This window comes from Sus scrofa, chromosome 14 (assembly GCF_054392235.1).
Source record: "Sus scrofa isolate SSC_HxYL_T2T_F1_AM1 chromosome 14, Sscrofa_HxYL_maternal_Yorkshire_Landrace_v2.0, whole genome shotgun sequence".
NCBI lineage: Eukaryota > Metazoa > Chordata > Mammalia > Artiodactyla > Suidae > Sus > Sus scrofa.
In genome coordinates this window covers 156,794,108-156,819,265 of record NC_139396.1, presented here as the reverse complement: position 1 = coordinate 156,819,265, position 25,158 = coordinate 156,794,108, and the positions used below count along the sequence as shown (strand labels likewise).

The window sequence follows — 25,158 nt, the reverse complement described above, 5'->3', positions numbered from 1 at the left end:
AGCGAGGCCAGGGACTGAACCCGTGTCCTCAAAGATACTAGTCGGGTGTGTTAACCACCGAGCCATGACGGGCTCTCCCTAAATTTTTTTTTTTTTTTCCATTGGAGTACAGTTGATTTACACAAAGAGTCAATTTTTGAAAAGTTTCCATCAGCATTTTGAAGAATTGATAACTAAAAATATTTTTATATGTCAGATATTGTTTATGTACATATATATTTTTAAGCCTAACATTTAAAATATATCTTTGTAGGTAGAATTATAACCCTTTTGAAATGAAGATACAATTTTGTACCATCTATGGGGACAAAAACCCCACCAAAATCAACTGTAAAGCTTTCCAGTCTAAATGTTACATACCATCTTTGTTTTGGGGCTAGAAATATGAATTTTTGAAAAAAAAAAAAAACACTTGAAGAGTTTATATTACATATAAGATACCACAGGAAATACAATGAACATAAAATTCCACAGCAAATTCCACAGCAAATAAAATATAATTTCCAAGTAAACTGAATCAACAAACGTCTGTCTTTTTTTTTGCTTTTTAGGACCACACCTGTGGCATACATAAGGTCCCAGACTAGGGGTCGAAGTGGAGCTGCAGCTGCCGGCCACAGCCACAGCCACGCCAGATGCTTTTACCCGCTGAGCAAGGCCAGGGATGGAACCTGCATCCTCACAGATGCTAGTTGGGTTTGTAACCCTCTGAGCCACAATGGGAGCTCCATTCCTACCTTTAATTGCAAAGAAAAATACAAACATTTGTTTTAGCACAAAGCCCTACATAATCAAAACTGCAGATCAACTTTTACCTTTTTTGAGAATCTTGGCCCCAGGAAAAGAAAATTCATTCCAGTTAATAACCCATGATTGTTTTGGGGGGGGTCTCAAAACAGCAAATCTAAATTTAAAATGCCCAAACTGGAAACACATTCCTATTTACTACTGAAAAAATACATAGCAGAGTACTTTTCTTTTTCCCAATTTATTTTCAATATCAAATAAAATTTATGCTTTTTTTTTTCCTCGTGGCCGTGCCCACAGCATGTGGAAGTTCCCGGGTCAGGGATCAAACCCATGCCACAGCAGCGACAACACCTGATCCTTAACATGCGGTGCCACAAGGGAACTCCATTATAAAATACAATCTAAAAAACCTTATCATGTAAAGTCTCCCTTCATCAGCAGCATTTCTGCTCCCGTTTCCAAAGTACCACTTTTAGGTTTGGCTGGCTCCCTTCCAGATCTTTTTCTGTACATTTAAACACTCATTCAGACTTCTGTTTTTATAAAAGTAGGCTCAAATTATAACACCGCTTTTTCCAATTAACTCCAAGATCTTTCTATGTCATTCATGAGAACCTCTTTTATTCTTTCTAACAGCTGCTCCATAGCCTACGTATGGAGGCTACCATAGAGGTACCGACATAATTCATTTAACCATTCGCCTCTGGTGGAGATTCAGAGTGACTTCAAAATTCTCACCATTGTGCAAAGATGCAATACACATCTTTGTATGCTGGATTAAAAACCAGACTGCTGGAGTTCCTATTGTGGCTCAGTGGTAACAAACCTGACTAGCATTCATGAGGATGCGGGTTCAATCCCTGGCCTCACTCAATGGGTTAAGGATCTGATGTTGCCATGAGCTGTGGTGTAGGTGGCAGGTGTGGCTCAGATCTGGTGTTGCTGTGGCTGTGGTACAGGCCAGCAGCTGCAGCTCCAACTGGACCCCTAGCCTGGGAACCTCCATTTGCCACAGGGTGTGGCCCTGGGAAGAAAAAAAAAAAAACAAAACTAGGCTGCTGAGTTTAAACCTCGGTGCCAACATTACCTGCTGGTGACCTTAATTTAAGCAAGTGATTTATCCTTGGTGGTCTCGACTGTAAAATGGGGATAATGAGAATAGCCTCAAAGGGCTGCTGCAAGGATTCAATGTGTCAACACCTGGAAAGTGCTTAGAACACGACCTGGCGCAGAGTTGAAGTGTTCAATAATGCCAGCTTTTTATTCATGTCTAGATGCATTTATTTACTTGAGACAGACTCCTGGAGGTGGAACTGCACATTTAAAATTCTATTATTGCGAAACTCTCCCCCTCAATGCCTGCTTACATTCCCATCAACTACAGCTTTCTCATTTCCTGCACTTGCCAGGGCTGCATGTTACCAATCCTTCTACACTTCGGCCATTCGGATGGACCAAAAAAACAGTATTATGTGTTTCAATTTGCCGTTTCCCATTTGCTTCTTAGTCATCCACAGATTTCTTTTCTTTTGTGTTCTTTTCCTATTCATATTCTATATTCATTTTCCTCACTTTAAATGTTTTCATCTATTTAAAAAAATTTCCTCGTATTTTTATTTTTTATCTTAAAAATTTTTTTTTCCTCTTTTTTGGCTACTCTGTGGCATATGGAGTTCCCAGGCCAGGGATCAGATCTGAGCTGCAGTTGCGACCTGCCCCACAGCTGCAGCAACTCGGGATCCTTTAACCCACTGCGTCGGGTTGGGGATGGAACCTGTGTCCTGGTGCTGCAGAGACGCCACGGATCCCGTTGTGCCACAGTGGGAACTCCTCTGGTACTTTTAGTATGTACTGAGTACTCTAAGCAACTGTGCTTCAATGAGAATTTCCGTAGTTTTAGAAAGCATAATAAAGCTTCATTATCTAAAGTATGAAAGTAATCCCAGAATGTATGCTTCAGACAAGTCACTGAATATGCAAGAGCTAGACTGTGATACCTGTGGCTGCTCTAACCGCCTCAGCCGGGCAGGTGACCGGGTTAGACTCTCTGCCAAGAGTGAGCACTTCCTGAGTTTGTGGTCATCTGTAAAGCCACTTGTCCTTTCTTCAGACCTATCCCCCACACTTCCCGTTTTTCACTTTATCCTTCCTGCCCTCACACCTGATGGGTATGAGATAGCCCGTACCCTGGGAAGTGCCCACCCACTCTAGCTGCACTTTTACTTCTGACGCCTTTTCTCAGACCCCTCAGGAGCCCCACTCTGCCATGACTGTTTTTATGCACAGGTAATCTTTTAAAAGCTTTTTTATAACACATGCTTCTAAACAAAGGCAGTTTGTTTTGTTTGATAAGTTGAAAACTTTCATTGATACTTTTTCCCCTCAAGTGATGGTTTAGTGATCAATCTATTTTTCTGCAATTAAGAAAGTAAAGCCCACACACGGTACAATAAATTATAAATGAGACCATCAGACAATACTACAGCAATAAAACTTTGGTTCCTGTCAGTTCTATTCAGACTTGCTTACCACAGTCAGAACATCGTATGTGTATGATGACAGAAATAAAAAATACATGACTTTCTGGAAAAATATCTGTTTCACGTTAACTGAACTTGAAAGAGTAACATATTCAAAGATGTTTGATTGCAATTTACCTTTTTTTTTTTTTTTTTGGTCTTTTTCGACACAGCTGTGGCATATGGAGGTTCCCAGGCTAGGGGTCTAAACAGAGTTGTAGCTGCCGGCCTACGCCAGAGCCACAGCTATGTCAGATCTGAGCCACATCTGCGACCTACACCACAGCTCATGGTGATGCCAGATCCTTAACCCACTGAGCAAGGCCAGGGATGGAACCTACAACCTCATGGTTCCTAGTAGGATTCACTTCCACTGCGCCATGATGGGAACTCTGCAATTTACATTTTTAAAAAACATTTTCCCTAATTATAAAATTAATGCATGTGCATTAAATGTAGGCAAAATCATTTTTTAAATTTTAAAATAAGAAGACAAAACCACCAAGAATCAACTCAATTATTATTAACTTTCTGGGTTATAGTTCATGTTCTTTTTTTCTGATTTTTTAATTTTTATTTTTTGCTTTTGAGGGCTGCACCTGCGGCATATGAAAGTTCCCAGGCTAGGGGTCAAATTGGAGCCACAGCCACAGCAACTCAGGATAGGAGCCGAGTCTGTGACCTACACCACAGGTCATGGCAACACTGGCCATGGCCTTAACCCACTGAGTGAGGCCAGGGATCAAAACCAAGTCCTCATGGATACTAGTCGATATCTGAGCCACAATGGGGGTTCCTCAGATTTTTTTACATAATGGAATCATACCCCAAATATCTAAATTTCGTTCTTCTGATATATTGCGAACATTATGTCACATTGTGATTTATTTTTAAAATCCATTTAACAGGAAGTTCCCATTGTGGTGCAGGAGAAATGAATCCAACTAGTATCCATGAAGACCCAGGTTTGATCCCTGGGCTCAGATCTGATCCCTGGGCTCACTCAAGTGGGTTGGGAATCTGGCGTTGCCGTGAGCTGTGGTGTAGGTTGCAGATGCAGCTTGGATCCTGAGATGCTGAGGTGTCGGCTGGCAGCTATAGCTCTAATTCAGTCCCTAGCCTGGGAACTTCCATATGCCACAGGTGCAGCCCTACAAAGAAAAAAAAAAAAATCTACTTAACAGAATTCTTATATATTATTCAAATCACATTTCTTCAATTTACATTCCTTTCTTGTTTTAAGTTTGGGTGAGAAGGTAAGGAGTGATTTCCAAATCAGACTGGGTGACAAAGAGAACATACCTTTCTCCGATCTTTAAGAATCCTGTCCAAACTCTCTTCATTAACTTTGCTTGCATAGTCATAAAAACTGTATTTTTAGACAAAAAATATTTCATTAAAATTACACAGTATTTTGACACGAATATGCTTAGTACCTTGTCTCTATGGGTAACCTAACCCTAAAGCTTGGTAATAAAAACACAATTGCTTGTCTTCAATAGGTATAAAGAGAGAAATCAATCTAAAGGCTTTACTGATAGGAGAAATCTTTTGCATCAAGAATACTCAAGAGACTGCGACATTCAAAGGGTATTGCTTCCATAAGTGGGAGGTGCTGAGAGCAAGTAATTACAAAATGTGTGGTTACAAATGGCTATGACATCCTTTCCTTGTTTCTAAGTATCAATTACCTATGGGGAAAAAAAGAGAATGCCAAAGCTCAATTTCTGAGAAATAAAGGAGGGAAATGGTATTTGCTGAATCCTTAAGAAGACACCCAGCTGCATGCTTTCTCATGGTAATTTATTTCATTCTGGCCTCAATGCTGGGAGGAGGTACTAGTTCAGGCCAGCAAGTCAACATGTGTTCTTCCCATTTCTGGAGATAAAGATACTCAGGTTAAGTGACGTGTCTCCAGTCTAAGAGCTGGTAGACGGAAGAGCTGGGATCTGAAGCCAGGTCTGGCCAGCTTCAAACTGAATGCACTTAGCCCGAGCAGAAACCAATTTGACCAGGATCGTGTGATGGGCGGTCCAGGCATGATGGTGTGTGGGCTTGTCTACCCGTAGCCATGCTTTTAGGACTGCCACCCTCGTGCTCTCCTCCTGCCACGATAAGCCCAGGAAGGATTCAAGGTATAGTAAAAACCCTGAACTGGACATCAGGAGACGCCAGCTCCAGCTCAGTTCTGCTTCTCACCATATGCTCTCAGGCAAATCACTGTAACCTACCTGGCCTCTGTTTCCCTGTTGGCAAAATAGAGTTGGGAGTAGGCCATTTCTAAGGTTTCTGTCAGCTCTAAGAATTATGAGTCTATGATCCAAATTATGAGTTTATGAGTCTATATTCTGGTTGCTACTTTGTTGGCAATGTTTTAAGGAATTCCTCAGAAAGGCAAGGCAGAGCACACCAAGCAAAGCTTTGGACAGTCTGGGCTAAACAGGACCCTTTCGGAACCAGACAGAGGCTGTGTGTGGACCAGGGTCTGAATCAGTTCACTGGCTCTCAGATTCCCTTCAAATGAGCTGCCGGTTCTTTGCCTTGCTTCCTACTTCTCTTTCAGTTATGTGTAACCCTGGAAGAGACGAGGCTCTCAGCTACTTTGCTCACAGGTAGTCGTCGTGCACGGTGACAGTCCCCTGAAATGATGGCTAAGTGTGTGCGGCAGGGCCTGGGGTACGGGGGGTGGTGCACGTGACCCAAGTCCCAGGGTTCTTAGATGCAACAGGCTGGAGGTTTGGGTCAGCAGAGAACAGGGGTGAGGTCAGGGTAACAGCTGCAGGGGACGCACAGCAGAAGAGCCGGGCTCAGGGGCTGGCAGGGGTTAAAGAAGGAGGTGCTGACCAAAAATGCAGAATCAAACCAGTGTGGGCAGCACTGCAAGAAAGGTATTGGCCTGGCTTTGGGGCAAGGACAAGAATAGGGCCTCGGGGAGTTTTAAGAACAGTGGAAATCATCAGCCCAGCTGTCGGTGGGAGGGTTTGGGGTTGAGAAGGAAGGCAGAGGCCTGGACTGTGGTTTGGGCAGAAGGCTGGTGTGCGGGAGATACTGGCCATTTTCTCCCTCACCCTTTGTCCTCCACGCGTCTCTCTGTCCTTTGCTTTCTCCCTCTGAATGTCTCTCCTCTCGTTTCTCTTTCTGTCCTTTCGGTGGTTACAGGATGCAAGTGGTGTATATCAACTTAAACACAAAAAATTTTTCTGTTCTTTTTCCTTACATTTTAAAGTTGCACACTGAAAATTTTTCATCTCTCTGAGAAACACCAATTATTTTATCTATACACGATCTTAATTAACTTCTTTCTCTGTGGCTGCAGAGCCCTTGCGAGGGGATCTGGCAGAGAGGCTCCCATTCTAAACCACTGAGGCCAAGGTTTATACCGTCTGTGCTCCCCCTTTCCTAACTTAACACAGTGCCACACACACATCTGGGACTTGATAAATAAGTGAATTTGGATGCGCTCAGTTATACTTATTTTATAGCCATCATCAGATACAGGTCTAAATTCGCTAGTTCTTAGCAATTTTTTAATAAGGCCGAAAAGCTGCAAAGGATGTGGCTTACCTAAAAAGCTTTGAACAAGGCTGATGGTTATGGATCTCTGTAATTAGAAAGAGGAAATACATCTCAGTTAATTATGTAAGATACAGACAACTATAAAACAGCTCAGGATTTTTTTTTTTTCCTTTTTTTTTTTTTGTCTTTTTGTTGTTGTTGTTGTTGTTGTTGCTATTTCTTGGGCCGCTCCCGCGGCATATGGAGGTTCCCAGGCTAGGGGTTGAATCGGAGCTGTAGCCACAGGCCTACGCCAGAGCCACAGCAACGCGGGATCCGAGCCGCGTCTGCAACCTACACCACAGCTCACGGCAACGCCGGATCGTTAACCCACTGAGCAAGGGCAGGGACCGAACCCGCAACCTCATGGTTCCTAGTCAGATTCGTTAACCATTGCGCCACGACGGGAACTCCAGGATTTTTTTTTTTTTAAACCAAAATCTCAGGCAATGAAAAGACAGCTGTCCTCTCCCAAACAGTGTGTACACTAGTGAAGGCAACGTGGCTTTCAACATTTACACTCAGGGACACATTCTCAGAACAAAGTAAACTGGAGAATGAAAGCTCTGTTTCCTTAGAGTCCCTGTTGTGGCTCAGCAGCTTAAGAACCTGACATAGCGTCCGTGAGGATGTGGGTTAAAGATCCAGCATTGCCATGAGCTATGCTGTAGTTTGAGGCTCCGAGCCTGTGTTGCTGTGGCTGTGGCGTAGGCTGGCAGCTGCAGTTCCAATTTGACCCCAGCTGGGGAACTTCCAAGTGCTGCAGGTACTACTGTAAAAAGAAAAAAAAAAAGTTGCTTCCATGTGTCCAGGTATGATAAGCACACGTCTGAAAGCTTTTATTTGGGAATATGCAGGTGTTGTGTGCCTTTAGTCAATCTTACCTATAAATTATTTATTTATTAACAAGATTTTTATTTATCTATCTGCCTGCACCCACCACATGCAGAAGCGCCTGGGACTGAACCCACACCACAGCAGCGACCTAAGCCACAGCAGTGACAACACCAGGTCCTTAACCCACTGAGCCATGGGGGAACTCCAATCTTACCTATTAAACAAAGCTTAAGAGGAAAAAGGAACCACTGACTGGAAGCATTTACACAAGGTGGACAAAGCTGTGAGGACAGCCTGGCAAGAGAAGGGCCTTAACCTACCATCAGTATCCTACCAACAACTCAGGACAACAGAACCAGGTATTTTGAAGGGAGGGGGAGGAAACTCTGTGTATTTATTAACCCTTTCAAAGATTTTCGGCACCAAGGGAACCAGTCCCTTATAAGGCAGATCCTAATGGCTTCTGAAGAGATTGCTGAGATTACCCATAGAGAACAATTTCTTCAAGCTCACCAGGGGGGTTAGGGTCTGCGTTGTTTTACAAGAGCAAGAGACTAATTAACCACTCAATTCCATTAATAATATTCTCCTGGACAGCAACTCATCACCTGCTGTTTATAAAGCCATAGCCTCAGAGTTCCAGGCTGCAATTTTAACTCAATTAAAATGAAACCACAAGTCTGAAGGACATGGGGCTATGCCCATTAGCTTCTCCACTGATGTTAGTGCTGCCAAAACATACGCAGAAACGCCACAACTTCCACAGGAAGGAAAAGTTCATTTGCCTAGTATAACAGCTGGTACAGCGGTGCAAATAAGAAGAAAACACCATCTAGGACCATTTCCTTCTTTCATCCCCCCAAATTATACACCCACCATCGTAAGTTGGTGTAGACACACTGTTAGTAATTAGATTGCAGAACATTTGTAGTAAAAATGTTAACTAGAGTTCAGGAAAAAGAAAAAAAAAAAAAAAAACTCATCTTCTACTTTAAAGGAAAGATACTTTGTTTAAGAAAATCCCAGAGTTCCTGTTACGGCGCAGCGGAAACAATCCGGCTAGGAACCATGAGGTTGCAGTTTCGATCCCTGGCCTCGCTCAGTGGGTTAAGGATCCAGCGTTGCCGTGATCTGTGGCGTAGGTTGCAGACACGGCTCAGATCTGGTGTTGCTGTGGCTCTGGCGTAGTCTGGGGCAACAGCTCCGCTTAGACGCCTAGCCTGGAAACCTCCATATGCTGCAGGTGTGGCCCTAAAAAGACAAAAGACAAAAAAAGAAAAGAAAATCCCTAGAGGAGTTCCTGTTGTGGCTCAGCAGGTTACAAGCCTGGCTAGTAGCCATAAGAATGTGGGTTTGATCCCTGGCCTCACTTGGTGGGTTAAGGATCCAGTGTGCGTTGCCATGTCTGCAGCTTGGATCTGGCTGTGGCTGGCAGCTGCAGCTAAGATTCAGCCCCTAGCCTGGGAACTTCCATATGCCACATGTGCAGCCCTAAAAAGCAATTCCCTCCACCCTCCCAAAAAAAAGAAAAAAGAAAATTCCCTAGAGTAAATTCTGAACTCTGAATACTCAGCAATCCGCCCCAGCAGACTTCGTTCATGATTTAACCTGGATTAGAGACACGAAGAAGACGTGCTCTAGGTATCAAGGGGTGTTTTCTAAAGGAAGTTCAAGCTTTCTCTCCCAGGATTCTTGCAATACCTAACTAAGCACTCCATGAGCCAACAGGCACTGGTCTCAAGCACCCAGCCTGCAGACTGGAGTGAAGCTGGTGGGCACGTTAGCCGACAGGTGCACTTTTGCAAGCAGGGCAGACGGGGCAGCCCGGCCTGGGGTTACAGTCTCCCCTGCCTTGGCGCTCATCCACACCGTTGACCCCTCTGCACACGTTTCTTTAAAACTCCTCCCTGGGACGCACTGCTGTGCTTCCTTGTCTTCCTGTCTCTGCTGGTGGGTGAGCTGAACAGTTCCTCTCCTTTCCTTCTTTCCTTGCATCACCTCAGTAACTAAGGGAGCTCTGCTGCTGCTGGCTCCTCCCAACCACTCCTAGCAGGAAGGGTGGACGGCTTTGCCTAAAGCGAGGGAGCAGAGCTTTCAAAATTAATATACAACAACAACAAAAAAAAAAAAAAAAAAAAGGAGTTCCCGTCGTGGCGCAGTGGTTAACGAATCCGACTAGGAACCATGAGGTTGCGGGTTCGGTCCCTGCCCTTGCTCAGTGGGTTAACGATCCGGCGTTGCCGTGAGCTGTGGTGTAGGTTGCAGACGCGGCTCGGATCCCGCGTTGCTGTGGCTCTGGCGTAGGCCGGTGGCTACAGCTCCGATTCAACCCCTAGCCTGGGAACCTCCATATGCCGCGGGAGCGGCCCAAGAAATAGCAACAACAACAACAACAACAACAAAAATTAATATGCGTGCAAAACAAGACACAGATACTTTGAGATCGCAATGTGATAGCTTATACAAAAGCCCTCCTGGAGTTCCCGTAGCACAGAGGAAACGAATCTGACTAGGAACCACGAGCTTGTGGGTTCGGTCCCTGGCCTCACTCAGTGGGTTAAGGAACCGGCGTTGCCGTGAGTGTGATACAGGCCGCAGACACAGATCCCAAGTTGCTCTGGCTGTGGCGCAGGCCGGCAGCTCCGATTTAACCCCTAGCCTGGGAACCTCCACAGGTGCGGCCCTAAAAAGCAATACAAAAAAAAAAAAAGCCCTCCTTCTTGCATAGAGTTGGGTAAAGGCATGTGTGTCTGGATTCAGACATTTTCAGCAAATAAGAAGTTTAGTCAATTTATTTGATTTAAAGTATCTTATTCTATGCCAGCAAATTTCTTCACACTAGTGGTATGGAATATGACTCATGGCACATTCCCTAACATTTGGCCTTTCAATCCAGGTTTTCCAGAGTTCTTGGTTTACCTTTTCTAATATGTATTTATTTTTGAAAGAAAAACACTACAATGCTAACAGTACATTTAAGATAATTCTGGCAAGTACTGTGTTCATGAGATCCATGACTGTTTCAAACAATGAACTGAACGCAGCTAATAAATTAAACACTGCACAGTAGAAGATGGTTGTCATGGCACTGCCGAACCAGGGCTCTCTATCGATCGGGACGTCCACGTATCTCCAATGCCATGGAAACTGGCATTTACTGCAAGAACCCGAAGGTTTATGAATCAAAGATACAGGACACTGTGCTAAAGAATTTGAATTACTTTACCATTCTATTCCTTTAAAGATAAAGAAACAGCCAGAACACTCATCAGAAATGCTAGTTTTGTGACCATGCCAAGCAAAAGAGCTCTTTCTTGCATGGTGTGCTATTGGGTCCATCATATACCAAATTAATTTGGAAAACCCAAGGGCAAACAATAAATAATTGCCCAGATGGCCAATGAAACCAAATTCTCTAGTTTAAGATTTTAAAGAGTTAAGCAAAACATAAAAACAAAATAAACAAAACCTCAACAAAAGAATAGCTATACATAGTAGAACAAGTATTAAGCATTTATTTAAGAGTCAATATTGTAGCGAGTGGGTTTTATAGTTTTGGTTCTTTAGGAAACAGGTGTCTCTTGTGTCCTTCCCCGCCCTGATCCTGACCACCTCAACCCTCATCCTGGCCTCCCAACCCCCAAGGGAAGGCTGTCAGAACAGACTGAAATTGATGAATTTGCCCCAACCTAACCTAACCTTCCAGCAGTATTTCAAACCACAAACCACTCGCCTTCACACATTCTGTATTTTAGTCACATGGAAACAGGCCAGACCCCCTGAACGTTTTATGCACTCCTTCCTCTGTGATCCCCCGAAGGTACCACCCACTGGCCCTAGGTTTACCTCTGTCGTGACATCTTGGCTGATTTAACCCTCTAGCAGTTTTTTTTCTCTCCCCTTTTCTCCAACGCCTGAGCGCTCCTCTGTCCCTTTCTTACAGCACTCATCCTGCACTTTCCGGCACTACTGTCTGCTTGGCTCATCCTCCCCCTGGGCCTGGAAGGCAGCGAAGAATCCAAACATTCCTCTCACTGCCCAGCACCTGCCTCACACACGGGTGTTCTTCAATAGCCACTGGCTGCATGAACGAACGAACGAACTGTCCCTTGCTTTGTCCTGCATGTGAGGACATGCCGTCTGGTGACCTGAGGTGCAGCTGAAAGGACTATGGTCCTTGTTTATCAAAAGGAGACTGACCCAGAGAGTGGGTGCACTTACAAATACCCCTTTGTTTTCCCCAGCAATCGGCCCCCAGTTGACTGTTTGGCTTATTCCTCAGAATGCTGTGTAGGTTTAACAAATATCTCCTGTAAACAAGTGTAAACAACTTTGCCGGATCCTCCAAGAAGGACCAGCACATCACATACTTTTGTCAGAGTGTGAGGTGATGATGACAATGGGCAGAGCCCCATGGGCAAACTCCAGGGGGACTGTGGTTGTGTCCACCGAGTGCAGCATGGCACAGCGGGTCAGCGGGGCAGGCCAGTCGGCGGGGAAGGGGTGGCTTCGTAGAGGACCTGCACTCACAGCGCGGAGTACATACTGACTCAGAAGAACATTTCGTGTCATTTACTAGTGCAAATCACCCTTTTCCAAAGGGTTTTCGACATACCCTTTGGATCTACTATAAGATTCAAATCAGTTAAGGGCCAAAGAACGAAAACAAGCACATATATATGAGCGGAGTATCTCGAAGGTCAGTGATGAACCCGCTTACCAATCACTTGCAGGAATTCGGTGTTGCTGATCTGGGAGTCACTGATGCTGAAGGTTTCCTCTTGTCTCACCTCTCCCAGCAAAAATCCTTCCTAAAAGTAACGAGAGACAACAGCTGTAGCTAAAAATAAAAATGATTTTGGAGTTCCCATTGTGGCACAGTGGAAACAACTCTCACTGGGGTCCATGAGGTTGCAGGTTTGATCCCTGGCCTCGCTCAGTGGGTTAAGGATCCGGCATTGCCGTGAGCTGTGGTGTAGTTGCAGACATGGCTCGGATCTGGCGTTGCTGTGGCTGTGGGGTAGGCTGGCAGCTATAGCTCTGATTAGACCCCTAGACTGGGAACCTCCATATGCTCTGGGTGCAGCCCTAAAATGACAAAAGACAAAAAAAAAAAAGGAAAAAAAAAAAAAGATTTTCAGTGAAATTAAGAGTTATTGAGGGAGTTCCTGTCATAGCTCAGAGGAAATGAATCTGATTATTATCCAAAAGGACACAGGTTCAATTCCTTGCCTTGCTCAGTGGGTTAAGGATTCAGCTTTGCTGTAGGTTGCAGATGCGGCTGGGATCTGGAGTTGTTGTGGCTGTCGTGTAGGCCGGCAGCTGTAGCTTGGATTCAACCCCTAGGCCTGGGAACCTCCATATGCCACCAGTGTGGCCCTAAAAAGACAAAACAAAAACAAACAAAAAGAGTAATTGACATTACAATTTTGTAATAATTCTAATAATCAAATAAACTTGCCATCTAAACTACTATTCCACAGCCCCACAAGGAAGACTAAAGTAACCTGAGATACAGTTATTAACTGGACTGTTGGAAAAAAGGATTCCATGACAGAATGAAATATTATTTTAATTCCTTCCCCCAAACCCCATTGTTTTGAAGTGAAAATAAGTAGAGTGAATTCATCACCTAAATCCTACTAAGCGTAACAACCAACATTAGAAAAGCTCAGGAAGCAGAAATATTCCAAGGTTTTTTCCTTTTTTTTTTTTTTCTTTTTAGGGCTGCACCTGTGGCATATGGAAGTTCCCAGGCTAGGGGTCAAATTGGAGATACAGCTGCAGGCCTACACCACAGCTCACAGCCATGCCGGATCCTTAACCCACTGAGCAAGGCCAGGGATCAAACCTGCAACCTCATGGTTCCTAGTTGGATTCGCTTCCACGGCACCACAATGCGAATTCCTCCAAGGTTGTTTTCTTGAAACAGCATGTAATTCATTTCATTTTTTAAAAAACACTGCCAATGATAAAAGGATAAGGACGTTAAAACACTGCCAAGGATAAAAGGATAAGGAAGTTAACACAGAGCTCAACTAACTGCTCTTGTATAGGCTGGTGTGGGAAATGAGGATTTCAGCAAATAAGTCATCACTCACATAAAAGTTTTTCTGTAATCAATGCTGAGGTTTATTTACACCTTTGGAGAACACCTACCACCATCATCAATTCTGGATCACTCAGCACATAACCTGTTGTCTGAGCACGTGCTGTAGGGGTCAGCACAAGCACAGCTGAAGAACATCTTACTCTAAATGTCGAAACAATGTGCCTGTATGTGTTTTACTAAGAGGCTGCTCTGGACGCCCCTCCCCAGAGATGCACAGAGTTACTCCTTCCCATCGAATGGCACCATATCAGAGGCCAGCAACCGCTCTCTTTACCCTGTACCCTTTTTCTTTTTCGTCTTCTCACTATCTGCCCTATTACGTATTTACACGTATGTAACAAATGCCTACTCCTACTGAAACGTGAGCAGGGACTATGTGCTTGCTCATTGCGTGCGTCTCAGCACCACGACAGCGCCCAGCACACAGGAGGTGCTCAATAAAAGCCAGCTGAATACATTTGATGCAAGAGTGTCCTTTCTATCCCAGGTGATTCTCTGCACCAATTAAAGAAGTTTCCTACTTTAAACCCATTCCCAGCTGGAATCTGTGGGGATGAGCGGGGAGAGAGAGATGCTTTTCAGCACAGCTTTTGTGTTGGATTAGCGGGGTGGCGCATCCTAAAATCCCAGATCGTCATGTGCAGGGCATCTCTCAAACTTAACTAACATACAGATCCCTACAAACAAACAAGCAACCTTCTTTCAGACCTAGACCGTCCATGACTACTGGTCTTGAAAAACAATGACTAACGAAACTTGTTTTACCCTTTCAAAGTCTTTCGGTTATGAGCTCTCACTGCAAAAGACAAGCTTTGTCTTTGTAGCAGGTTCAAAGGGAAAAATCCAATTTAAGATTCCCATGGCACTTCAGACTAAGAACATATTTCTAGTGCCCCACAGTCTAAGGTGGCCAGATTTAGCAAATAAAAACGCAGGACACCCAGTTAACTCTGAACTTCAGATAAACAATGGATAAATAACAGGATGTACTTAAACAATTTTAGATAAAAAACGGTTTATTATTTATCTAAAAATTCAAATTTAACTGAGTGTCCTCCATTTTATCTGGCAACCCCACCACAGGCCTCGCTTTGAAAAAGTCAACAGTGACGTCAAGACATTCTAAAGCCAAGTATAACATGAATGCTTACCTATCTACTGGTTTGGATTATCTGAGCCACTGCTACTTTATAAATAAAAGTAGGCAAACTATAGTGGGGGGGGGGTAAATCCCAACTAATGCCTGCTATTGTATGATCTACAAGCTTAGAACAGTTTTTACACTTTTACATTGTTGAAGAAAAATAAAAAGAAGAAGAACCTTTCATGACATGTGGAAATCATATGAAATTCAAATCTCAGTGTCCATAAGTAAGGTTTTACTGGAAGCAGTCATCTTATTCTTTGTGTATGGCTCCTTGCTCCCTATAACAGCAGAGCTGAGTAGTTGCTACAGAGACCACATGGCTTATGAAGCCTAAAATATTTACTGTCTGGCCCTTTACAGAAAAAGTTTGCTAGTTCCAGCTCTACTGAATAATGAGTGGTTTTAAAGTAATTTCTCGCCAGGACAAAACAAGAATGTACTATAAAAACAAACTCTTGGTTCTTCAACTCTAAACTAAATGAAATTGAAATTCCTTTCAAGTAGTTCACTTACGTAATTGTGGCAAGGTTAATATAAGCAGGTATCTTCATATAAGATGCAAGTTGCAAACTACTGTCAAGGGTGAAAAGTGCTATGAGGTCCAGCACCATGCCTTGCATATAGCATAGAATTAAATTAATAACAATCCAAGTAACATCACTATCTCCATGCGGTTTGTAAAAACCTATTTTTCAACAGGTTGCTTATTCTTAACAGTAATTTTGCCTTATACATAAATTATGATACTACTAGGTACTCCAAGAACTGGAGAGGTTAAGAAGCATTATCGAAACCATATTTAATACTTCCACAGGACACTAGCAACATCGCAAACCACCAATACCTGGAATTGCATTACATTATTAAGTAGCTGGCTGCAGTATCAAAGGCCTTAGTGTCCGGAGACAGGAGCTGCCTCTGGAAAAACCTATATTGTGCATATTCCTATCATCAGTCTCTACCATCAAACTGAAGAGGTGAACGGTACAACAATTTAATGCCATCGAATTCCTAACAGAACCTCCTCTCTAGGAAACCAGTTTTTATTAGTGGAAGCTAAGACTGCACACAGCAAAACAAATCCAGTTCCTGCTTCTGCAGTGTCTCATTTTGCTTTGTAATGACAACCACAATCCCCCCTCCAACATCTATTTAATGAATTTGAATAATTTACTACTCAGATCATTTAAAACAATCCCTCAATTTGGTGGGCAAATACTTATAAAGATAAAAATTATCGAGTTTCACAAAGAATTTCCAGCCAGAGGCCAGTGACATTAAAAATGCATTTCCGATCACTCATACGTAGGCCTGTCACTTCCCTATTTCACTGAGGCTAGTTCTGTGGTTTCTGAACATTCGTCAAGGAACTAAACATGCAACTTCAAAGCAAGGAGACCCTGTACCTAACACTCTCGGTTACATCTCCATTTTCCATGGAGGCGAAGAAAACACGACCGTATCTAACAAGTATGAACAGTGACAGCCACGGTTTCCCTCGTCGCACCCACAACAACCTGTCAGACCAGCGGGCGCGGCTGGGTGCCTATGCTCGAGACTACAGCCGGGTCTCTCGGCTCCTTCCCGACCCCAGACGCCCCTCACAAGTCCAGAAGCCTGACCCTCAGGGAGGGGGAGGCGCTCAGTTTCCCCTAAGCGGCTCCAGACACTGTTGGTGGCCGGCCAGGAAAGCTTTCCTAACCGGGAGACAGCTGTCCCGGGACGGCCAGACTGCGGGAGGCACCGAGCGAGGGGGCTCATCTCGGGGCGAAGGAAGCCCGGGCAGCAGGAGTTCGCCGGGGGCGGGAGCCTCCTCCCGGGTCGTCAGTTCCTCGGGCCAGCCCGGGGGGCGAGCCGCCGGTGATCCCAGCTTGGCCGCAGGCGTCGGCCTGAGACCGAGGCTGGAGGCCCCAGCGGCCGCGGTGGGGGGCCCAGCACCTACGTGGTCGGCGTTGCTGTTGGCGCTGTGGAAACACACAGCGCTGAAGGTGTAGCCCGAAATGGAAGCCGCCATGATGGAAATCTCCAACTCCCCCATCATGCCCTGCGGAGAGCACCTAGCCTTCCGGCCGGCCCCGCCCCTTGGCATTCTGGGAAATGAAGTCTTCGGCGGGTGAAGCCAAGGGGCCTGAGCGCCCTGGAGTGAGGGCTGAGAAGAGCCGCCTTAGGCGGTCAGTGCCGACCCAGGCCCTGCATCCTCGGCGCGGATCTCGCGCCCGCCCGGCACATTCCAGTCACTGCCTCTTCTAATAGCCCGTGGTAGTTCCCCAAACCGGTTTTCCTTTCCAAGCGAAACTTTTTGGGATTGAAAGCCAGCATTTGCCGTGCTCAAGGACAGGAGGAGGAGGAGGCGGGTTCCGGCAACTCTATGGTTTGGAGTTTGTCTTAAAAGTAACATGATGTGATTTCAGTTTTCACGTGCCCACTCTGGTTGCAGTGTTCAGAATACGGTGCCGGAGAAGGGAAAAGGGGGACGGGAGGCTGTCATCATAATCCAGACGCTGGATGTCAGTGGTTTGGGGGTGGTGAGAAGTGAGATGGTGGTAGCAGTGGAGGTGTTAAGAAGCCTTTGGATTCTGGGGACAAGAGAAGACAAATTTAATGGAAAAGCATGGAAAGAGGATAAAAACAACATAAATAATAAAAAACTGAAAATGAGCTACAACTAACTTCAGGGAAGGAACTAACCTTTCTGTGCATTAGTCTTCAATTTGTTCCACCTTCGAGGTTGAAAACTGGGATTTTAATCTCTCACAAAGCTCCTTCTACCACATGCTTTCCGAACTCAGCAAACACAACTGTTTTCTGACAGTCACACAGGCCCACGAGCACGGCATTTTCTTGACAGTCCCCTTTGATCAGTCAGCACAGTCTTCAAAATGTATCCAGAATCCTACAGCTCACCACCAGCACACCCATCACAGTGGTTCAAGTCATCATCTGCTCTCTCCCGGATCAGTGTAAGGGCCCCTAAGTCATGGGGCCTGAACTGGAGGCATTTTTGCCCCTTGGGACGTTTGACAAAAATAAGACATTTTTGGATGTCACAACGGGGCAGAGGGTGCCACTTCCATTTAGAGGCTAAGGATGCTGCTAAACATCCTACAATGCACAGGACAGACCTTCACAAAAAAGAATTATCCCCCCCCCACATGTCAATTGAATGAGGTTGAGAAATCCTGTGTTCCCACGGCTGCCTTTAACCCCTTCCCTGCCAAATCTGTCCTCAACATACCAGCCAAAATGGTCATGACAAAACTTAAATCATGTTGCTTCTTGGTCAAATCCCAAATCTTCCGATGACCCAGCTCTTTCACGTCCTGCTTCTGTCCCCTTGTTCACCCTGTTCCAGCTACACTTGTGTTCTTTCTGCTTCCCAGATATTCCTGTCTCATTCTACCTCAGGGGCTTTGCACTCACTGTTGTCTTTGCCTGGAATGCTCTTCTCCCAGAAAGCTGCAATGTTTGTGCCATGATCTCTGCTCTAGATTTGGTGACGTGGGACCCAGACAGCCCCGTACGGGACTGATTGAGTTATTATCCCAGCTGTTGGGGCGTTTGGAATTACCTTTAGAGGAAGAGTCTCATCACCCAAGATCAATTCTCCTGTTCTGAGCAAACAGGCATTCAATGCCTGGTCAATGCCGACGAATAAAGACCCAGCTCCTTCAATCAAACTTCAAAATTCCAAAGGATCACTCTGGCTTCCCAGGGCTCTGTCAGGGGAGAGGGTGTTAGCTGAGGCTCTGTTGTAACCATACCCCAGTCTAAGTACTTCCTCTGTCTAACCCTGCTTCTCTCCCTTCCCCAGTAGGTGGGGATCTTGAGAGCACACCCTAATAAACTTCCTCCTGCTTGGTCTTACACTCTGCTCCCCAGGAACACAACCTGTGACAAACTCTTTTAGGTTTTCACTCCATGCTACCTTTTCAGAGGATGCTTCCATTATGACCCTAACTGGGATTGCCTGGAACTTGACTGTCATTTTGCCAATTGGGAAGCGGCTGAGAACTCCCAAAAGCACAGTTTCAGAGAAGTTGTAGGTGCGCAGGGTTCCGGGCTGCAGGGATTGGTGGAGTGAGAGGGAGACAGGCAACCCAGTGTACTCTCAGTGCTTCCCCCTTGACTCATGTAATGGGCACCGAGTGGGAGGGACCGTGTTCCTTGGCACATTCCAGCTTCTCCCTGGTGATGGGCAGCTCTGCTGGGATAGAGTTTCTCCACCCCAACCAAGAATCTGTTGCCCTGGGAGATCAGAGATGGTGCCCCACACAACCTTCAGGACTAAACAGCCAGAGGAATCCTGGAGCCAGAGAAGGAATTCTGTATAAACTGTGGTTTTTTTCCAGGGCTCCATACCAACAACTGTTTATAGCGTTTATCACACACAGCAAAAACATCTTAAGTGTTGGCAAGACATCAGATTGAAGACAGCCTTATCTTTCATGGGTGCTTCTTCATTAGAACCTAACACTTTTGTAAGACGCACTCAGTCACATTCCAGCCTATTCTCTCTAGCAGCGCGTCTAGGAAAGATCACAACAACCATTCACTCAGGGCAGCACTAATTGACTGTGGCATCGGGTGGTTTTATTTCTCTGTAATAAGGTTACTTACGCACTTTCTCGAGTTCTTTAATCACTACACACATAGGCTCCCATCTGTCTTTTACCATATTCTATCATCACCGGTTGCCTGAAGATCTTGGAACGTCTTGCATCAGAGGAGATGCACATGCAGTCCGAATCGGGATTCCATGAGCTGGAAAGGCAACTGTTGATGCCGCTTACCTCCAGGGACTTGTTACTGGGCTTCTCTCTGCTATGTCAACAGAAACGTGGCCTAGGAAACATGGTTTTGGTTGGAAGGCAGCCTAGTTAGGGCCCTTTGAGAGTCTTGCCTAGGACTTTGGACTACCAGTATGTCTTTGCTGCTACAGAAGTTCCCCTCAGACCTTTGGCCCCTAAGACCCCTGGGATTATGCTACCGAACTTCCAGTATCAGTCCCACCAAAAAGCAGATACCTCTCAGGTTCACTGGTGGGAAGCAGTCACCAGTGCAGGGGCAGCAAGGTGCAGGTGAAGAAATCGAGGCACACAGAAGTGAGGCCTAAGCCTCTTGGATAGGGCTGGATGCCTGGTTAGGGGCAGAGCTGAGACAGGCATCTTGACTCTCCGAGTTCTTTCTTCACTAAGCACTCTGAAACCCATGACTGGCCTACTTATGCGAGGCGGGAGTGGGGCGGGTGTCTAGAGCATTCATTTCACCAGGCATAAATTCCCTTGTCCACGAGTGACGTCAAGTCAGAAGAGGCCAGAGTGCTGTTTTCGAGGCAGGATGCCAGCCGCAAATGGAATTAGCCTTTGACCGGAAAGCCAAATAATGCGACGGACTGTCCCACCCACTCTTCAGATTTGCCCACGACGTGGAGAGAGGAGGTGATCTGCACCTTTGGGGGGAGCAGTGTCGGATTATATTCGGTATGGCTCCCCCACCGCCAGCTTTTCTCCAAAACGCAATGCTTGGAGTGGCCCCTTACAAACAACACCCCCCCCCGGGGGCGCCCCAAATACGGTAGCGTTTAGGCGGGCACCTCAAGGAACGGGGTGCACCTGACGCCGGCTGGAGTGAGAGTGGGGACCAAGGCGAGGCCCCGCCCCGCCCACGCCTGGGCTTGGGACCGGGCGCTCTAGACCCCGGCGGCGCTGGGAAAGGCGCGGAAGGACGGCCGACCCCCGCGGGGGCCGGGAGCAGTAGAGAGCGCGGCCTCCCGCCTCCTAGAGGCGCCAGCCCGCCCGTCCGCTCTGCCCGCGCCTCGTCTCTATGGCGGTCCCAACGGCCGTCCGGGGCGCCGAGCGCAATGAGCGAGGGCGCGGACGGCGGCGGCGATGGGGCATCAGCGCGGTCCCCGGGGGGCAGTCCCGGAGGGGATGGCTTTGCCCCGTCGGCGCTGGGGACCCGAGAGCAGTGAGTGTGGCGCAGGGCCGGGGAGGGTGAGCGGCGCTGTCTGGATGGGGCCGCGGAGGACGGGGCGAGCCCGGGGGGCGTGGCGAGAGGAGCCCAAAGGGCCGCCCTGGGCGAGGGCCCGGGATGGCAGGGCTGGGCTCCCGAGGGGCCGCGCTGGGTGGGTCAGGAAGCACCTCGGGAGCTGACGTCTGCGGGCTTCGTGGGCTGCCGTATGGACTCTGAGCTCCTGGGGAGGCTTTTTAGGGGTCTTGGGTCTTCGGGCCCAGCCTGGGGAAAGGGAGAGGGAGCCGGCCTGGCGATTCGGGCTGGTGGGCGGTGGTTGGAGACCGGGGGAGAACTGCGCAGCCAAGGGGGCTGAAAAGGTTAAGGGGACGAGGGCAGGGACACGGAGGCTGGAAGAGTGGGGAGTGGGGGGATGGCCTGAGGAAGGAGAGAGGACAATGGGCATATCTCGGGCTGGGAGAAAGTGACCTGACCCAAGACGGACGCTCAGTAAGTATTTAATGGGTTAGTAGACGGGTGAATGCATGACGGTGGGAAAAGGCAATGGTGAGAGGTAACTTGGGGGGGGTTCTAGAGAGATGAAGTAGGACGAGAAGCCCGTTGGAGGGAAAAAAGTAAAGTCTTATTTCAAAGGAGTAAGAGTACGTCTTCAGCTCAGGTTGAAGGTTAAGTTTTAAGTTTATCTTTGGTGAATTTCTTTGTAACCACCTAATTGGTAGAAAATTTTTGAATTTGCACGTTTTAGACTGAACTATGCTGTAGTGACACTATGCCTCTGCAGTCAGTTTTTGGACTTGTGTTTGGGACTGAGGAATCCTTGGACAGATACTTCTTTGTGTTTTTTAAGCTTAAACAATATACCATTTTATTTTTTGTTGTTGTTGTCTTCTTAGGGCTGCATCCTCGGCATATGGTGGTTCCCAGGCTAAGGGTCGAATCGGAGCTGTAGCCACTGGCCTACACCCAGCCACAGCAGTGAGGGATGCGAGCCGAGTCTGTGGCCTACACCACAGCTCACGGCCGCGCTGGATCCTTAACCCACTGAGTGAGGCCAGGGACCGAACCCACAACCTCATGGTTCCTAGTCGGATTCGTTAACCACTGCGCCACGACGGGAACTCCAACAACATACCATTTTAAATGTTAGGCATTGTTATAAGTGTTTTACATGTATAAACACATTCTATCTTTCATTCTTTTAACGCAAGGATGTTAAGAGATTGAATACTGTGTACTTATCAACAGTAATCATGTTTTAAATTTCTGTCATAACTGTCCCAGTAATGTATTAGAAATACGTATTTAGCAATTCTCGTTGTGGCTTAGTGGGTTAGGAACTTGACATAGTGTCCATGAAGATGGGGGTTCGAGTCCTGACCTTGCTCAGTGGGTTAAGGACCCTGTGAAGGCGTAGGTCTCAGATGGGGCTCACATCCCACATTGCTGTGGCTGTGATGCAGGCTGGCAGCTGCAGCTCTGAACTGACCCCTAGGGCAGGAATTTCCATATGCCACAGGTATAGCCCTAAAAAGGGAAAAAAAAATGCATTTCATTCATAGTACAGTTTAATTCAATAATTTGCTTTGCATTTGATTATTTATATAGTTGGGATGCTGTCTATGAGAGAGAACTACAAACTTTCCAAGAATATGGAGATACAGGAGAAATCTGGTGAGTCAGAGAAAGTAGTGGAACTGTCATTGTCTTTTTTCAATAAACAACACTGTTTTGAGCCACCAACATGTGCAAGTGTTAATACTGATACAGAGAAACATTAATAAGTAACAGTTATTACTGGAGTTCCCTGGTGGCCTAGTGGGTTAAGGTGTTGTCACTGCTGTGACTTGGATCACTGCTGTGGTGCAGGTTCCATCCCTGGCCCGGGAACATCTGCAGGCAGAGGGCATGGTCAAAACAAAAAAGTTACATACCAACCTTATCTCTTCTGTTCTATTCTTAAGAATGTTTTCTCCTAAATAATAGTGGACATGAAGCTTAAGCACTTATGGATATTCTTACTTTCAAAAAAGACTTAATTGAGCATATTGAATAAGCTGCTTAAGTGAAATATAGTTGAAGCTTTTGCTTTATATCCCTCTGTTACTTCATTAACTGATTCTGTGTTTCTAATAGGTTTGGAGAAGAAAGTATGACTCGACTAATAAGGTGGATGCAGAAACACAAGATTCCATTGGATGCTTCAGTGCTTGATATTGGAACTGGAAATGGTGTTTTCCTGGTTGAACTTGTTGGTACTTTTTGTATTCATGTGTTAGAGCCACATTTTAAAATAAAATTAAGAAAAAAATCTTACCGTTAAGGATACTAGCCATCTAAATCTAAAGTAGTAAAGCAGTCATACCACTTACCCTGAGAAGTCACATGGTACAAAGGGGAGGCTGCCTGGATAGTGAAAAAGTGCTGAATGAGAAGCCAGAGGATCTGTGTCCTAGGCTTGGCCCTTCTTGCTGTATTCTTGACCTTGAGCAAGCCACTTATATTTTTTTCCTTCCTGGGCTTCAGTTCTTTTCTAAATATTTTGACTAGGTGATCTCTGTTGGTTTCTTCTAGCTCAAAGCTGCGGATGAAAAACAAACAAAAAATAAAATTAAAATAAAATAAAAGGAAAATGACTTTTTGCACTCCCAGTAGGACATAAATCCCTTTTCTTAGGTGAGCATATGGTTTGAAGAGTGTTTTGCATATGGTTTGAAAAGCATTTTGTCCATGGAACTGAGTTTTGGAACAGGTTCTAGTACTAGCTAAACCATCATTGCTACATGCCTATAGTGTATTCATTGCTGTGTCAAGTGCTCTAGAGGAAGTGTAAGACTTAGGCCTCATCCTAAATGCTGTGACTGTTTTAATTTGTAAGGGCATATACATAACAGTGAAATGTATTAACTGACTGCCACATGCCAAACCATACGTTTGACACTGGCAATGTGAAAATTTAGGCCGTTTGCTTGAGTTGTTCACCGTGCCATAGAGGATAGGCTGACATAGACATAAATAGCTAACGCTGTAGCTTGATGTGTATGAGGCTGGATGTCGAGAGAGGACAGAGAGAGATGGGAAAGAGAGTCGAGATGGTTAGGAAGGGCCCTGGAGGAGCTATATCCAAGTTGGCTGGAAATTGTGCTGCAGGAGGGTACAGTGTAAAGAGTGAGAGAATTTCAAGAATTGGAAACGGGAGGAGTTCCTTGGTGGCTCTGGGGGTTAAGGATCTGGCATTGTCACCACTGTGACCTGTGTCACTGCTGGGGCACAGGTTTCATCCCTGGCCTGTGCTGTGGGCATGGCCAAAACAAAAAGTGGAAACAGTCTGTAAGACATGAAGGTTGTTTTTTTTTTTTTCTTTTTAGGGCCACATTTGCAGTATATGGAACTTCCCAGGCTAGGAGTTGAATGGGAGTTGCCAGCCTACACCACAGCCACAGCAACACAGGATCCGAGCCGCATTTGTGACCTACACCACAGTTCATGGCAATGCCGGATCCTTAGCCCACTGAGTGAGGCCAGGGATTGAACCTGCATCTTTATGGAGACAACGTTGGGTCTGTAACCTCCTCTTCTAGTTCCTTTACTTTTCCAAATGAATTTAAGAGGCCATTTGGAAATACTTATAAAAAAAATCCAAGTTTGATTGAAATGAGCTAAATGTGTAATTTCAAGAGAATCGACATCTTTACTACGTTCTTCCAACTCATGAACTTAATGGACATAAAGGTCCATTTATTTTGGACTTCCTTGTCTTTCATCAGCATTTTTTAGTTTTCAGCATGCTGATCTGTGCATATTTTTTAGACTTATGTATTTCTTTTTTTTTGAGTATTTTAAATGGTACTGCTTTTTGAAATTCCTATTGTTTATTGGTAGAAATATGGTTGATTTGTGTGTGTGTAATACTGTAATCTTGCATTTTATTAGTTGTAGGAGGTTTTTGGGAAGATTTCCTGGGGTTTTCCGTGTCGACAATCACGTCATTTTTGAATCGGGGCAGTTTTATGTTTTTGTTTACAGTTCATATGCCTCCCCCCTCCAGCCTGATTACACTACATAGGTCTTCTAGTACAATATTAGCTGGGATTGGTGAAGATACATTCTGGCTTATTCCCATCTTAAGGGAAGTGTTTTCGCTTTTTCACCACCAAGTGTGATGTTAACCACAGAATTTTTTAGCTGCCCTCTGTCAGGTGGAAGAAGTTCCCTTGTATTTATAGGATGATTGTTGAATTTTGTAAGAAAAAAAAAATAGATTTTTTTTT

The 25,158-nt window shown here is 45.5% G+C and overlaps 2 protein-coding genes across 11 annotated transcripts in view; one reads left to right on the top strand and one right to left on the bottom strand.

Moving 5' to 3' along the window:
• ABRAXAS2 (abraxas 2, BRISC complex subunit) overlaps nucleotides 1–20,948 on the bottom strand; it is a 34,211-nt gene extending 13,263 nt beyond the window's left edge. Inside the window, exons 1-7 of one of the 7 annotated variants that reach the window (XM_001929015.6) lie at nucleotides 19,945–20,948; nucleotides 19,538–19,762; nucleotides 18,489–18,636; nucleotides 16,863–17,496; nucleotides 12,382–12,472; nucleotides 6,834–6,870; nucleotides 4,572–4,638 (exon numbers count right to left, since the gene is read on the bottom strand). In XM_001929015.6, coding sequence (XP_001929050.3) covers nucleotides 4,572–4,638; nucleotides 6,834–6,870; nucleotides 12,382–12,472; nucleotides 16,863–17,009 — 342 coding nt within the window. In that variant the 5' untranslated portion in view covers nucleotides 17,010–17,496; nucleotides 18,489–18,636; nucleotides 19,538–19,762; nucleotides 19,945–20,948. Of the gene's footprint in view, nucleotides 1–4,571; nucleotides 4,639–6,833; nucleotides 6,871–12,381; nucleotides 12,588–16,113; nucleotides 17,497–17,608; nucleotides 18,637–19,537 lie in introns of those variants that run through there. The other 6 variants (XM_084995826.1, XM_084995827.1, XM_021073619.2 and 3 more) reach the window with 6 other exon arrangements.
• EEF1AKMT2 (EEF1A lysine methyltransferase 2) overlaps nucleotides 20,755–25,158 on the top strand; it is a 72,664-nt gene continuing 68,260 nt past the window's right edge. For 3 of the 4 annotated variants that reach the window (XR_014827137.1, XR_014827138.1, XM_003133220.6), the window contains exons 1-3: nucleotides 20,755–20,887; nucleotides 22,496–22,561; nucleotides 23,024–23,138. Coding sequence is in view for 2 of the 4 variants with exons in the window: in XM_003133220.6 (XP_003133268.1) it covers nucleotides 20,781–20,887; nucleotides 22,496–22,561; nucleotides 23,024–23,138 (288 nt within the window). In the remaining 2 variants the exon portion in view is untranslated. Of the gene's footprint in view, nucleotides 20,888–22,495; nucleotides 22,562–23,023; nucleotides 23,143–25,158 lie in introns of all 4 variants that reach the window. The other variant, XM_013983850.3, reaches the window with a different exon arrangement.